This window comes from Monodelphis domestica, chromosome 4 (genome assembly GCF_027887165.1).
Source record: "Monodelphis domestica isolate mMonDom1 chromosome 4, mMonDom1.pri, whole genome shotgun sequence".
NCBI lineage: Eukaryota > Metazoa > Chordata > Mammalia > Didelphimorphia > Didelphidae > Monodelphis > Monodelphis domestica.
Window position 1 is genome coordinate 175,727,237 of NC_077230.1, and position 15,570 is coordinate 175,742,806.

The 15,570-nt window shown below is 35.3% G+C and overlaps 1 protein-coding gene across 1 annotated transcript in view; it reads right to left on the reverse strand.

Annotated features, from left to right (window-relative positions):
* Positions 1 to 9,351: 9,351 nt before the first annotated feature.
* Positions 9,352 to 15,570, reverse strand: part of LOC100023419 (sodium channel protein type 9 subunit alpha-like) — a 98,636-nt gene continuing 92,417 nt past the window's right edge. Inside the window, exon 26 of the mRNA XM_056793974.1 lies at positions 9,352 to 12,582. Coding sequence (XP_056649952.1) covers positions 11,414 to 12,582 — 1,169 coding nt within the window. The 3' untranslated portion in view covers positions 9,352 to 11,413. The remainder of the gene's footprint in view (positions 12,583 to 15,570) is intronic.

Here is a 15,570-nt window from a genome sequence, read left to right on the forward strand (position 1 = left end):
CCTTGTAAATCCATTATTTCCTTTCCTATTAATAAATCATAACCCTTCTTCATAATGTCTTTTCTGCTACTTGCCTTTCAATCATTATTGGTTATATACCATTACTTTATCCCAAATTTGTGTCTTTCTATTATCCTATTAGTTATTTGATTAAGGAAATATTACATACTTAATAACTAAAAACAAAGCCAAATAATCAAATATATATTTCCCCCAAGGGCTATTTAACTGCATATACTCTTTGGCCCCCAAATACCACTACTAGGTCTGTATCCCAAATAAATAAAAGATGGGGGAAAGAATGTATTGGTTCAAAAATATTTATATCAGCAAAGAATTGGAAATTGAAGACCTGTTCATCAAATGGGGAATGGTTGAACAAGTTGTGGTATATGATTATAATGGAATACTATTGTGCCATAAGAAATGACAAATAGGATGATCACCAAAATAACTGCAAAGACTTACATGAAGCAATGCAAAATGAAGTGAGCAGAACCAGGGGAACATTGCACAATAACAGTACTAATGTATGATTATCAACTGTAAATGACTTAACTATTATCAGCAATGCAAAGATTCAAGTCAATTCTCAAGGGACTCATTTTGAAAAAGGTCTAATCCATTGCCATAGAAAGTCCTGATGGAGTTTAATTACAGACTGAAGCATATCATTCATTGCTTTATTTTGTCCACGAATTTTTCTCTAGGATAAGTGATATGTGTCTTCTTTCACAACATGATGAACCGGGAAATATCTATTACATGATAACACATGTACAACCTATGTTTTATTACCTGCTATCTTGGGAGGGGTGGATTGGGAGAGAGAACATGGATTATAAAATTTCAGAAAATGATTACTAAAACCGTATTGACATGTGATCCAGAAAATATTTTAAAATGAGTAATATCTTACATAAATCCTTTACATTTAACAAAATATAATCAGATGAACTACAAAAACAACAAAAGAGGAAATGTTTCCACCTATGTCTTTCTTCCAGATGTGTCTTATTCTCTCTCTCTTTTTCTTCATTCCTTCTATAAGAAATAATGCTTTATTATATTGTTTGGAGAAAAATTATTATCCTGTTTAAAGCCAACTCTGTGAGATTCAAAATCATGCCCCGATTGTTGTCTGACCTGAGGAACTCTTGAGATATAATTGTCCCAATTTCCAATGTACTAATTGGTTTGTTATTGTTGTTCAGTTGTGTCCAACTCAATGTGACCCTATCTGGGCTTTTCTTAGCAAACATACCAGAGTAGTTTGCCATTTCCTTAGCTCATTTCACAGATGGGAAAACTGAAGCAAACAGGTTAAGTGACTTACCCAAGGTCATGAAATTAATAAGTGTCTGAGTCCAGGTTCAAATTGAGGTCTTCTTGACTCTAGGACCGGAACTCTATCTACTATACCACCTACCTGCTAATTAGAACTTTTCTTTTATTCAAATCATTTAGATTCTCTAAACTCCTATGTTTGTGTTTCAAAATTAATTGGTTCCATTCCCTGTTGTGCCTCTGATAGGCAACAACCAGAGAGAAGAGGCTACTGCAATTAGTTCTTTTGGATAGTACCAGGAAAGGGCTGTCCCGGTACAGAGTCATCTACTTCCTTAGCCATTACCCAAAGCCATTATCCCTTGTTGTGACTCTGACAGGGATCCTAGTTTCAGACCTTTTGGAGAATCTTGAAGTTCTTTCTCTACTCATTGACTTAATCTAGCAAAGAATTTAAATTAAATAAATAAGGAAAAATATTCTGCTGTATTGAGTTAGTTTTATACCAGCCTTTCCCCTATTCTCTTTCCCTGATTCATCACAGTTCCATGACAGTTTCTGGTCCTCTTTTATCCTCTATACCAGATGGAGAATTTTTCCAGTGTTTCTCTTTGGTTTTATTATTTATTCTTTCATTTGAAGCCCTTTTAAGTCTGTTGATGAATTTGTTGTAAGAATTGGATTCAAGATATTTTGTTGTCACCATTTTACTAGAAATAAGACATTTAATTAATTTATTTTTATAATTACCCTTAACATATTTCTTAGAATTAATATTGAATATTGGTTCCAATGGCAGTAAGGCAATTGGAATTAAGTCATTTGGCCAGAATCACACAGCTAGAAAGTGTCCAAGGCCAGATTTAAATCCAGGACATCCTTTCTCCAGGTCTGGCTCTCTATTCATTGAGCCACCTAGTTTCCTTTATAAAACCTTTCCTTTCCAGGAAAATTTTGTTTTCCAAACTTCTTAATTCGCTTTAAAATTGTTTAGGGGAACCGAATTGAAAGAGTGAATGGCCACTTGGTGATTCTAAAAGCACTCACTTCAGTGTCCCTGTGCTCATCAGGAGGAAAATTCTTCCCCAGAACCGCACTTCCTAAATTTGACTTTGAGCCTGATTGTGCTGGCAGAGTAAGTTTCTGGGAGCAAGCTAGGTCTGGTAAAGCCAAGAAGAAAGCTAGTCATTTAGCCCTTGCTAGAAAACCATGTTCCTCCACTCCTTTCTGCACAAATTGGTCCTGCCTCCCTTCATCTACTTCTTGGATTAGAGCTCTGTAACATGGGGAAGATGATAGCTAAGAATTCATATGGAAGAACACAGGATTGCTGTCTCCCTACTCAGAGAGAAGCCACATTTCAACAACCTATATAAAAGAGAACTGAATTAGTGTCAAGTTTGAGGGCAAAACCACTTCCTGACTTTATTTGATCACATCCCCCTTTGAAACTATGAGAAATGCAGCAGATCAGGGAGCATTGAGGATGGCCTTGAATCCTGAGTTTAGTGTTTCTCTTTGAGTTATTCTCTTTCATCATCAACATGGAAGAATAGTAGAGCCAAAGTATGTAAAAGTAGGAAGAATCACCTCCTGCAACCCCCAGATCTATTAGACAAATAACTATCTGATTTACTGACCAGCCACAAGAGATAGAATTTGAAAATATATTGAATCCTCATCATCAGTTATGGCACAGTATCTGAGACAGAGGTCACAATCCCCACAAGACCAGGAAAAGAAGTCTAAAGTAAAGCCTAAGCCTATGGGAAGTAGATAGTTGGGATGCCCTTTTTTCTTTATAGGAGGTTTTCTGTTAGTCCAAGGATGAAAGTTTTCTTTTTTAATTTAAATTTTATTAAAAACATAATTATCAATATGCACAAACATTTCACTGTAAAAAAATAAGAGGATTGTGTATAAAACAATGAGCTTCTGTTAAATAGGGGTTTTAAGTGTATATTGAATTTAATTTAGTACTAACAAAATTGTCCTATTTGCATTCTCTTCTAAATGTCTTTTGTTTTCTAAATACTTTTTAAAAGTGCAGAATGAGACATATTTTAGGCATGGTTTATGGTTTGGTCTGTTTTGTTTGGCTAGGTAAAGTGTACTATCTCTGAAAACAAAGACATGGGTTCAAATTCTGGCTCTGATGAGACAATTTCTGGCTCTGATGAGATTTACTTGTATGACCTTTGGTAAGTCACAACATCCCTCGGCTTCAGTTTCTGTATTTGGAAAATGAATTGGATTAATTGGATTATAAATGTAAATTGGATTAAAATAGATGGCCAATAAGATAACTTCCATCTCCACATCCATTTATATATTATAAGTTTACTGAGCAAATTATTACATAAAGCATTTAGAAAATTATAAGGTATTTTATTACATTATTAAGGATTAGCTATTACTACACATGCAGACTGTTAGTTGGGGCCTGATGAATAACTATATGGAGAAAGATATTGGGATTTATCTAATGACTTACATTGTGCCTGGTCTGGCTTATATTCAAGATTCTTATTTTAGGGGAGGTTTGGTTTGTTGGGGAAGGTGTCATATAGTCTACAGTTTTTGTATTGCCTACTAAATAGCATTTGGCACATCATGTCCAACCTGTTATCCAGTCAATAGATACCCATTCCTCTTATTCATAATCTCACTTCCTCATTTATAAGGCAGATATTGGGGAGGATTCGAGACACTATGATCCATCCCTTTTTGCTCATGTGGACCTATTTGAATTGTCTTTATCTCTTTATCAATATCTTTTTTTATATTTATATATATTATATTTATATATATATTATAAAAATATTTATATCTTTATCAATAAAAGCTGGCTCCATCTTGAATCTCTTCCTGATCTCTTTAGTGATTGACATATTTTAAAAATAAACTCCTTTAAAATCTTTTATTTTCTCAATTTTGTCTCATTAATTAGGGTGAAAACACAAATATATTTTAAAAGTATGTAAATAAAAGACAAAAAGGACATATTTTGAAACTTAAAAAAATGGCTTTGAGTTAAGAAAGAATGACAAAACCTATTTTTCCTTCAGGAAAAAGAAAGTCAAGAATTTCAACTGTGTCCAAAATGGAAAGTCTAGCAGAATAGCATCCCATAACCATTTAGTCACAATAGTGGCTACAAGTTCAGTATTAGGCAAGAATGATGACATCCCTAGAAGAAATCAGCAATCTTGTGATATTAAAGATGAATCGCCTATCCCACAGGTGCTTCAGCTATCTGTGCTCCCAAGATGTGCTTTCTTTTTCATGAAATTTTACTTTTTTTTAGTTACACAAAGAAACATTTTTGATAATTATTTTCTGACTTTTTGAGATTTAGATTCTCTCCTTCCCTCCCTCTCCCTCTCCTTAAGCAGTAGAAAGTCTCCTAGTGCTTTCATGCAATACAGATTTACATAGACACATATCACATATGCAATAAAAAACTCATGAAGGACATAAATTGAAGGAAGGTATATTTTGATCTGTATTCAATTATCAACACTTCCTTCTTTGACCATGGAAAGCACTGTGTGTGTGTGTGTTTATTTTATCATGAGACCTTTGGTGTTATCTTGGAACCTTCTTTGTTATAATAGTTGAATTCTATGCAGCTGATCAGTGTATAATATTTCTGTTATTGTACATGCTGTTCTGGTTCTACTCATTTTACTTTGCATCAGTTAATAAAAGTCTTTCCAGGTTTTTCTGAACTCATCCTGTTCATCATTTCTTATGGAATAATAGTTTTCCATATATCATGACCTGTTCACTCATCCCCAATGGAGGGGGATGAATGACTTCAGTTTCCAGTTCTTGCCCTACAAAAAGAACTGCTAAAAATATTTTTGTACAAGTAGGTCCTTTCCACATGTCTTTGATCTCTTTGGGATACAGACCCAGGAGTGGTATTGCTGTGTCAAAGAGTATGCGTAGCTTAAGACCTCTGCTCCTGGTTCCATGTTACACTCCAGAACAGTTTGAGAAGTTCAATTTCTACTAACAGTGCATTAGTGTTCTGATTTTTACACTTTCCCTTCAACATTTATCATTTTCATTTTTGGCCACATTAGCCACTCTTATACATGTGAGGTGATACTTCATAGTAGTTTTAATTTGCATTTCTGTAATCAATAATGTTTTGGAGGACTTTCTTCAATGACCATAGATACTTTTAATTTTTTTCAACTGAAAATTTTCTGTTTATATTCTCTGACCATTTTTCAATTGGAGAACACTTTGTATTCTTATTAATTTGACTGAGTTATCGATGTAATTGAGAAATAAGGCCTTCATCAGAGACTTAATCAGAGAGAGATTTAATCTCTCTCCCACTCCACAATTGTTTCCCTTCTAATCTTGATTGCATTGATATTGTTTGTCCAGAAACTTTAAATTTAGTAATCAAAATTATGCATTTCATTTGTTGTAATGTTCTCTATGTCTCTAGAGAGTCATAAATTCTTTCTTTATGGATAAGTCTGACGGGCAAATTTTCCATGTTCCTGTAATTTTTTATGTCATTTCCCTTTATTTCTAGATCAAGTATCCATTTTGACTTTATCTTGGTGTATGGTGTGAGATATTGTTCTAAGACTCGTTTCTGTCATATTGCTTTCCAGTTTTCTCAGGAGGTTTTGTCAAGTAATGGGTTCTTTCCCAAAAGCTTAGATCTTTCGGTTAATCAAAAACTAGGTTCCTATGGTCATTAACTACAATTTGCTGATTTCCTAACCCATTCCATTGGTCCACTACTCTATTTTTAACTAGGACCAGATTGTTTTGCTGATTATTGCTTTATAGCATAATTTGAGATCTGGTACAACTATGCCTCCTTCCTTCATATTTTTCCTCCCATTAATTCCCTGGATATTCTCAATGTTTTGTTCTAGTGGAGCAATTTTGTTATTTTTTAATATTTCTATGAAATAATTTTTGGATAGTTTGATTGGTATGACACTGAATAGCTACTAATTTAGGTAAGATTGTCATTTATATTATATTGGATAGATCTATCCATGAATAATTAATATTTTTTCATTTTTTTAGACTTGACTTTGTGTGAAAGATGTTTTATAATTGTATTCCTATAATTACTGGGTTTGTTTGGGTAAGTATATTCCTAGGTATTTTATGTTGGCTACAGTTATTTTAAATTAATTTCCTTTTCTATCTTTTGCTGATGGACTTTGTTGGTAGTAAATAGAAATGTGATGATTTCTGTGAGTTTATTTTGTATCTTTCAACTTTTCTTTAGTTTTTAAATGTTTCTATTAGTTTTTTGTGGATCCTTGGATTCTCTAAGTATATTATATATCACCTACAAAGAATGACGGTATTGTTTCCTTATTGCCTATTCTAATTTTTTTTTCAATTCATTTTCTGCTCTCATTGCTATAAGTAGTGTTTCCAGTATAAAATCAAATAGTAGTGGTGATAATGACATCCTTGATTCACTTCTGATTTTATTGGGAAGGATTCTAGTTTATCCTCATTATAGATACTGCTGGTTGATGGTGTTATATAGATGCCCTTTATCACTTTATCCCATATTCTTTTTATTCATAGTTCCTTTTATTTCAATGTTTACAATATTTTTATAAGGAATGGTGGTTGTATTTTATAAAAATATTTTTTCTGCATCTACTGAGATAATTATATGGTTTCTGTTGGATTTGTCATTGGTATGGTCAATTATCCTAATCATACTCAAGCAATTCAACAAAGCTTAGCAAGGCAGGGAACTGCTTCTATGTCTGAAGATATCTATGATTGAATGGGCTCATCATGTCTCAGGTCGTGCCACGTGGGCCGTCTCCTTTGCACATTTTGCCCCAGACACAAGGGCCGGGAAGGCCACGCATGTCAGAAGGGTGCCGCATGCCAAAATAGACACAGGTGCCAGTATCAACAATCGTGTCAGAAATGACACATGTGTCAGAAGGGGCAAGCATGTCAGAAGGGACATCTGCGCTAGAAAATGCATGTGTGTCAGAAGGGACACATGGGCCAGAAAATGACACACGTGCAAGAAGGACACGTGTGTCAGAAAGGTCATGCTAGCAAAATCGCGACGCGTGGCAAGAATGACACACTTGACGCGACGATACCGGTGTGACATGACACGGGCCACATGACACGACATGAGACATGATCCCTAATATAAAAGCAAAAAGGCACTTAGCAAATATCTTTTAAAAGAATGTGATGACATGGCTATGCCTGGCATTCCCCCCTATAGTAACATGTTACATTAATTCAACAAACCTTAGCAAGGCAGGGATCTGTTTCAGAAACAACACACGTGTCAGAAGGGACACATGTGTCAGAAAAGACACACATGCCAGAAACGTCACATATGTCAGAGGGGCAAACATGTCGGAATGGTCATGCTACCAGAAATCGCCTCGCGTGCCAAGAACAACACACTTGACTCGACAGGACCCGCCTGACACAACACGGGCCACGTGACTTGACATGAGACATGATCCTTAATATAAAAGCAAAAAGGCACTTAGTAGCAAATATCTTTTAAAAGAATGTGACGACCTGGCTATGCCTTGCATTCCACCCTACAGTAATATGTAACATGTTAGTTTAATTCGACAAAGCTTAGCAAGGCAGGGAACTGTTTCTATGTCTGAAGATATTTAAGGTTGAATGGGCTTATCATGTCTCATGTCGTTCCATGGGCCGTCTCCATCGCACATGTTGCTCCAGACACGACACGGGCCACGTGAAATGACATGAGACATAATCCCTAATATAAAAGCAAAAAGGTACTTAGTAGCAAATATCTTTTAAAAGAATGTGACGACCTGGCTATGCCTTGCATTCCACCCTATGGTAACATGTTACATTAATTCAACAAAGCACGCTTGACATGACAGGAAGCACATGACATGACACAGGCCACGTGACACGACATGAGACATGATCCCTAATATAAAATTAAAAAGGCACTTAGTAGCAAATATCTTTTAAAAGAATGTGATGATTGGACTCTGAATATTTATATAGGTGGTCACCAGGGATTTTATTTCTAAATCCCAAAATGAATTACTAAAGTAAAAGGAATTTATGGTAGTTTATTTACAATATTTACAGTAGAAAGACATTAAGAGACAGAAAACTCTGGCTTCTTCTGAATCAGTTAGAATTTCTAAGCCCAAGTCAGGGGAAGAGAGTCTCAAGCAGATGGAACTTACCTGGAGCCTCCAGGTAAGGCAGGGTCACTAAGTCAGCTTTTCACTCACCAATGAGGACAGTCTAAAAGAAGTTTGGGTGTCTGCCTTCCAGTCTCTCCTCCATGTCAGTGCCCGAATGAATGATCTCCTTTTGCCTTTTTGGTTCTCTTTTTAAAGATCTTTTTCTCTTGTGTCACCTCCCCTAAATTTTCACATCTACCACTCACAGCAGACACTTTTCTCCAGGACTGCCCACTTAGGTTCTTACCTTCTCTGGTTAGATTATATCTTTTTGGGTTACTTAAATCTCTTTTGTTAAGTTCACCTTTTGTAGTTACTTAAGACCTTTTTGTAGTTAAAATCTAAAAATAGATTGCAGCTTACAATTCTAGCTTCACTATAAAGGAAGAGCTAAGTACCTTCATTGTTACAATCAGGAGATAGCTAAATCCAATCTTCACATTATCTAGTTATTTATATTCTAGCTATCATTTCCCCCTGCAAGAATATAATTTAAGAAATTTAGTACATGATGTAGAAAACTTTCTTATTTTCTCTGTGTTTTTTTTTGTTCAAGGTCTTTTACACATAATGATTAATATAAAAATATTGTCAAATCTATATCATATTGCTTACTGTCTCAGAGAGGGGAAAAGAAGAAGGAGGGAGGGAGGGGGAGAGAGAAGTCAGACCTTAAAATTTTAGAAATAAATGTTAATTGTTTTTACATGTAATCAGGGAAATAAAATAGTATTTAAAAAGTATTTTGGGAGAAAATTATTTAAATGGCAATAATATCTGAATACCAACCAACAGGACATTCAATTACATAGGAAAGCAAGTGTCACTTAGTCATGAATTTTGATAGTTCATGATTAACTTTTATTTTTTTTAAGGTATATACATCTCATTGCATTAAATGTTTTCTAATACAAAGTTTCCATTGGCTTTAATAAAATAAGACAGATTTTAGTATGAGATCCATGATATATTTACTATTTGTTATTAAATACAGAATATAAAGCCCGGCCCCAGATTCCTGCTCTCAAGAAGCATACATTCTACTAGAGAGAAACTTGCAGAACAAGTGAGCGAATACAAAAGGTACATACAGTAAATACTAAGAATTTCTTTAGGGGGCCTAAGGCACTGTTTCCAAGTTAGTCATCATACTTATCTCATTACATACCAATGCAGCTATTGTTGTAATACTTTATTGTAGAAAAGTAGAATTGTATTTGTATAGCATATCCTAAAAGTATAATAATTATACTTTTGTTCTAGGAAGTGTAGAGAGGAGGATGAATATATATAAAAATATATATGTATGTATGTGCATATTATATATATAACCTACAAACTGTTGCTACTTGAAGGATTCTGAATACATTTTATCAACTTTTATAAGTTTGCAATAGTATCATTGACAAACATTTATAGCTCATGTATGCTCTATCTTGCACTGCATTATGCAGATGACTATGTGATACAATTAATAAGGCAAATATCTATTTGTTCATATACGTACCATTTTCTAAATCAGCAAGCATTTCACTGGGAGCTAAAACCTCAGCCATTCTGAGAGTTGAGGGATGAGTAAGAAATACACATAGAGGAGAGCAGAAATATTGGCACATTGAACATTGTAGGTATTTTGGAGTAATGAGTGCAGTGCTATTCTTCATTGAAAACAGAGAAGAAAACATTTGCATCACTTCTTGACTCCATTGCCTGCATAATTTTTTTTAAAATATATTTTATTTGATCATTTCCAAGCATTATTCGTTAAAGACATAGATCATTTTCTTTTCCTCTCCCCCACCCCCCATAGCCGACGCGTAAGTCCACTGGGCATTAGATGTTTTCTTGATTTGAACCCATTGCTTTGTTGATAGTATTTGCATTAGAGTGTTCAACCTGCATAATTTTAATGAGAAAAACGTAGCATTTGTTTGATTACTCACACCATGTGCAGATAGTTCAGATAGTTTATATGGGTTCTTTACCTGGGTTCCTTGAATTTTATATATATACTTCAATATAATTGGTTTACTTGTCAACCTCTGTTTTATTTTATGCATTCAAAGAATTCTGAGAGGCAGCTCATAGATGTTCCCAGACTTTGAAGAAGGTCCATGGCACACAGAAAAATAATGACTATTGGGTAGAGGGAGCTAGCAAAATGGGACAAAGCCTTTGGACATGACCTCTGCACTGCTTAGACTGATTAAAACATTAGCTAAAGTCGGCATCTTACATATTTGGGAAATCCCATGGGATTTCAAGGCATAAAATTTTTAATTCAAATACAACATAAAATACAGTTCAGAGTTCTCAGAATTGATAAAACTTTTATGTATATTGATATACGCTTCTCATATGGGTTTTTCCTATGCATGAACAAAACTCTCAGAAATTACAAATGCTTTTATCACTGCTTTTGCAGGAAATCAGTAAAACCATCTAAGTTTGCTGTTTTCCCAGAAGAAAATCTTTCCCCTTCCATAATTGTGGTTTTTGATCTCTATGTTGAGGTGGGTGGATAGGGAATGAGTGACAGAGACCATGGATGGAGGGAGGACAAAAGCAAAAGTTAACATTCTACTTACATGCTTCATTATATTCAAGACATTTAGATTCTGACTCCATTAATCCACAGATTTTGTCTTTCTGAACCATTTTTGGTCATTCTTCTGTTACAGCAGAAGCAGGACAAATAATGTTCATGTATCAAATTTGCTTTGATATGGAATCACAATTGGTCAATAAAGTGTCACTTTTATTGGAAGCATTTACTTTAATCCTTTGTTGGTAAAAACAAAAAACTAAACAGTTAGTTTGGCACAGATTTACTAAAGTAATCCTGTGTCCAAAACAGGTCATTTTCTTAAGTATTAAAAATAGCTGATAAAATGAAATTCTTATTTTTCCTTTTCCCTGTCACCTTTTCCGTTGTCTTCCTTTTCTGCCTGGTTTGTTTCATGGTTCTCTCTCTCTTGTTCTATTATATTACGCAACGAAGCTATTAAAGTGGGAGAATCACTTACATCACCTGCTTTCTCTAGAGCAGAGTTCTCATTAACTCTATCAAAGATTATGTTGTCTTTAAAAGTTGGATCCTCTCTGTCTCCATCTTTGTTATTACATGTATCTGAATCATGTTCCTTTAAAGCATGGGGAATGACAGGGGCTGATACCTCCTCTTGTTTTTGTTTTATAGTACTAACTGGTTCATAGGAAATTTGGAAAAGACATGATGACAGAAACTGCTCCCTCATTGGTAAATGAAGATGGTCAAACTCTTCACTTTCACCCTTAACACGTTTTGCAAGAGCAAAGAGGACATCAGGACAGAAAACTCGATCGCCTTTTGCCAAAGGCAGGTCCATGGCCATGAGCTGCTTTGTGTTTGGCTTTGGTATAAGGAGAGGAGGCGCTAAGGAAGCAGCAAAATCAGAGAGCTGACTGTGGTCTATGAAATGAGTTGTATCTGGATCAAATTTTTGCCAAACCTCATAGAAATTGTCAAAGGCTTCTTCACTCAAGGATTTACTATTTTCTTCAGATACAGCACTCAAAATCTCAAAGATAACAACAATGAACATGTTTACAAACAACAGAAAGGATATAATGATGTAACTCACAAAGTAGAAAACCCCAAAAGAGGGACTTCCGCAATCTCCTCTCACAGAGCTTCCTGGGTGAATTTTTTCAGGGTCACAATCTGGGGGTCCTGTGTTAAGAACTGGTATTAACAGACCATCCCAGCCAGCAAATGTGGTTATTTGGAAGAGGCAAAGCATGCTGTTGACAAAAGTTTCAAAGTTGAACATATCATCAATTCCAGCCTCTTTCTTAATATAGGCAAATTGGGACATTCCAATGACAGCATAGATAACCATGACCAAAAAGAGCAGAAGCACAATGTTTAACAAAGCAGGAAGAGACAACATCATTGCAGAGATCAGTGTGCCCATGCCCTTGGTTCTTTTAATGTAATTCAGGACTCGTCCACACCTGATGAAACGGATGACTTGCATCTGAGCATAGGTCAGGAGATATTTCTCTGTCAAATTATTTAGTAGTACAACTTTGGGGGAAAAACATAAAAAAAGAAATATTTAAATATTTAGTGAATTCACAAATTTTACATTATTCTTCTTGCTATTCTTTGAAAAACACTCCAATTCAATTTAAATATCTCAACCCAGCTGCCTTACATAAAAGATAGGTATAGCAAAGCAAATGATGGATTCAAAAAGAGAACATGGGAGCCTAAACATCTAAAACATTCTAAATATTTTATGATTGCAGACTCCAGTACCAAGGAGTACACCCTGGCTGCCCCTGTCTCCTTAGAGCCCCACCTATCATAATAGGGTGAGACAAGATAAGTGGAGCTCCAAAGAGAAGGAAAAGAGCTGTACTATATTCTGGGTATGGAGTCCTATCTTTATCCACTGTTTAGTAAATAAGACTGATTTGTATTTTGAAGCCCAAAGGACAGGGTTGGTAGAAGTTAAAACACTGAATAAAAGACCTAGGTTCAATGAAAATGGAGTGAAATGATCAGTGAAAGCTTTTTAAAGGATATTTAAGCCATTTATATCATGATAGTGACTCATACACATGTACCATACAACATTGTTTTGAATAGAAATGTCTTTAGCATCTATACCATATTATGTTAAATTGACGGTTTAACTTTCCTATCCAGTTATTTCCTCCAGTTAATTCTAATGCAATTCAGATTGAAAGATGGATAAATAACAGATACTGTAACTATAGATTGAATAGCACCAAAATCATAAAATAATTGGCACTGTTGTTATTGGTTAGGTTTAAAATGTTAGTGATTTCACTTATTTTTTGTCTAGACATCTAAACCCGGGATTTTCACCAATGTGGGGAATTCTCAATGTATAAATTTCCCCCACCAATATAGATCAGTAATAAGCTTTTACAGAGTTGATTGAAACATTGACAGATCAGAATTTGTCCATGACCACAGAAACAGAATGGCATAAGCAATCCTGAATTCAGCTTTTCTGACTCCAAGTCTAGCCTTCCATTCTTTATCTGCTCCAGCAAACTGACATAGCTTTGAATAATATCACTATAAAGATCTAAGACATTTGGGAACAGAAATTTTCTAGTAGCTGCCCAAGGCCAGAGCTACTAACCATTACCTTCATGTCTCCCATCTCTACTTGCTTATTAGGCATAACCAACTGAGTGTTGTGGTAACATCTTAAACTTCACATGGCTTAAACCAAACTCATCTTTCCTTAACTCTCTCTTCTTAACTTTCCTAGTATTCCTATTATTGCTGAGGGCATTACCATTCTCTGAGTCACCCAAACTCTCAACCAAAGTATCATCCTTGAATCCCATTTCTCATTCCTCAATTCTACCTTCTTAATATCTGTTACATATGGTCCATTATCTTCTTGGACATTACTATCATCCTGGTCTAGGTCCTCATCACCTCACACACTTGGATTTGCAATAACTTGCCGGTTGGTCTATTGTCTTCAAGTCTGATCCAAATCTATTTGATTCTCCACTAGGCCACCAACTGATCTCTCTGATGAGTCTAACATACTGCCTTCCATTAAATGAATTCACTATTTTCTCCAGGAAAAAAATTTAAAATATTCTGTTTGGCATTCAAAACTCTTCATCAACTGATTCCCTCCCACCTTTCCCATCCTACTATATCTTATTCATGTATACATACCCAAAGACCCAGTCACACTCGTCTCATTGCTATTCCTTAAATAAGACATTCTACCTCCCAACTCTGGGCATTTCCCCTGTCTGTCCTGCATGACTGGAGATCTCTCCCTTCTCATCTCCATCTCCTGAATTCCCTGAGTTCCTTCAAGTAGCATCAAAAATCCCAATTTCTACAAGAAGTCTTGACTGATCCCCCTTAATGCTAGTTCTGTTCCTTTTTAAAATTTTCTCCAGTTGGTCCTGTAAAGATAATTTTTTCTCCCCTATTAGATTATAAGCTTGTTCAGAGAATGGGCTGTGTTTTCATTAGATTTTTTTTGTATCCCCAGAGCTTAGCAATAACTGTACATATTAGATGCTTAATAAATGCATATTGAATTAATGACTGAATGATAGAAATATCCCTAGACTGATTTCTTAAGTGTCCCCATGATCTCTTAACTCCAGACATTGTTTTAACTTATTTATATGCTTCTTAAAATATAGCAACCAGAGGAGAAAACACTACTCTAGTTTCCTTCATTCTGGAGATAGCTTCTAGCTTTTGTGGTTGCCATTGTACTGATGTCCCATATTAAGTTTAGAGTCCATGAAACCCTAACATCCTTTCCCCAGGGATTATAATTTAGCCAAATCTCTACTGTCTTGGTTATGCAGTAGTTTTTAAGAGTACAAGCAATGATCTTTGTAAATATTGCTATTAAAATTCACCTTATTTAACTGCTCCTATCAGTCACTTAATGAGGAATAAAAGAATCCTGCAACCATTGAGGGTGAAATTTTCCAGGTCTGTGGCCTTACCCAAGCCTCATACCTGGAATTGACATGGCAATTTTGCTGCAGGAATTTGCCCTAAATAACAAGTCAAATGGCTCAGACCAAATAGATGAATGGTTTCGATGTTAACTATCATACTGATAAATGCTTTCAAGGGATGCTGTGCATGAGAATGCCCACTGTTACATTATACTTCCAGCATGGAGACTGATGTGCCCAAATACTTCTCCTGCTATCTCTACAAAGACAACTCCCCCCATTCTTTGTGATTTTTGAATGAGCTTGGCTTTCACAGTTTTCATTGCTAATTTCATTTTTTATACCTTTGTCTTTGCTCACCAGAAAGTGATTTGTTTAGAGTCACACAGCTAAAAAGGTTCTGGGACTGTATTTGAACTCCTGTCTGACAAAACAAACCAAACCAAACAAACAAACAAACAAAAAACCAGCTCCCCTTCATATAAAGTATATGTCTCAAAAGTCAGGATCTAGATTGGGAGGCTTGTAAATTCTGAACTGCTGGCTTCAGATCAGTATAGACAACTGAAAAGAAACATCCTTA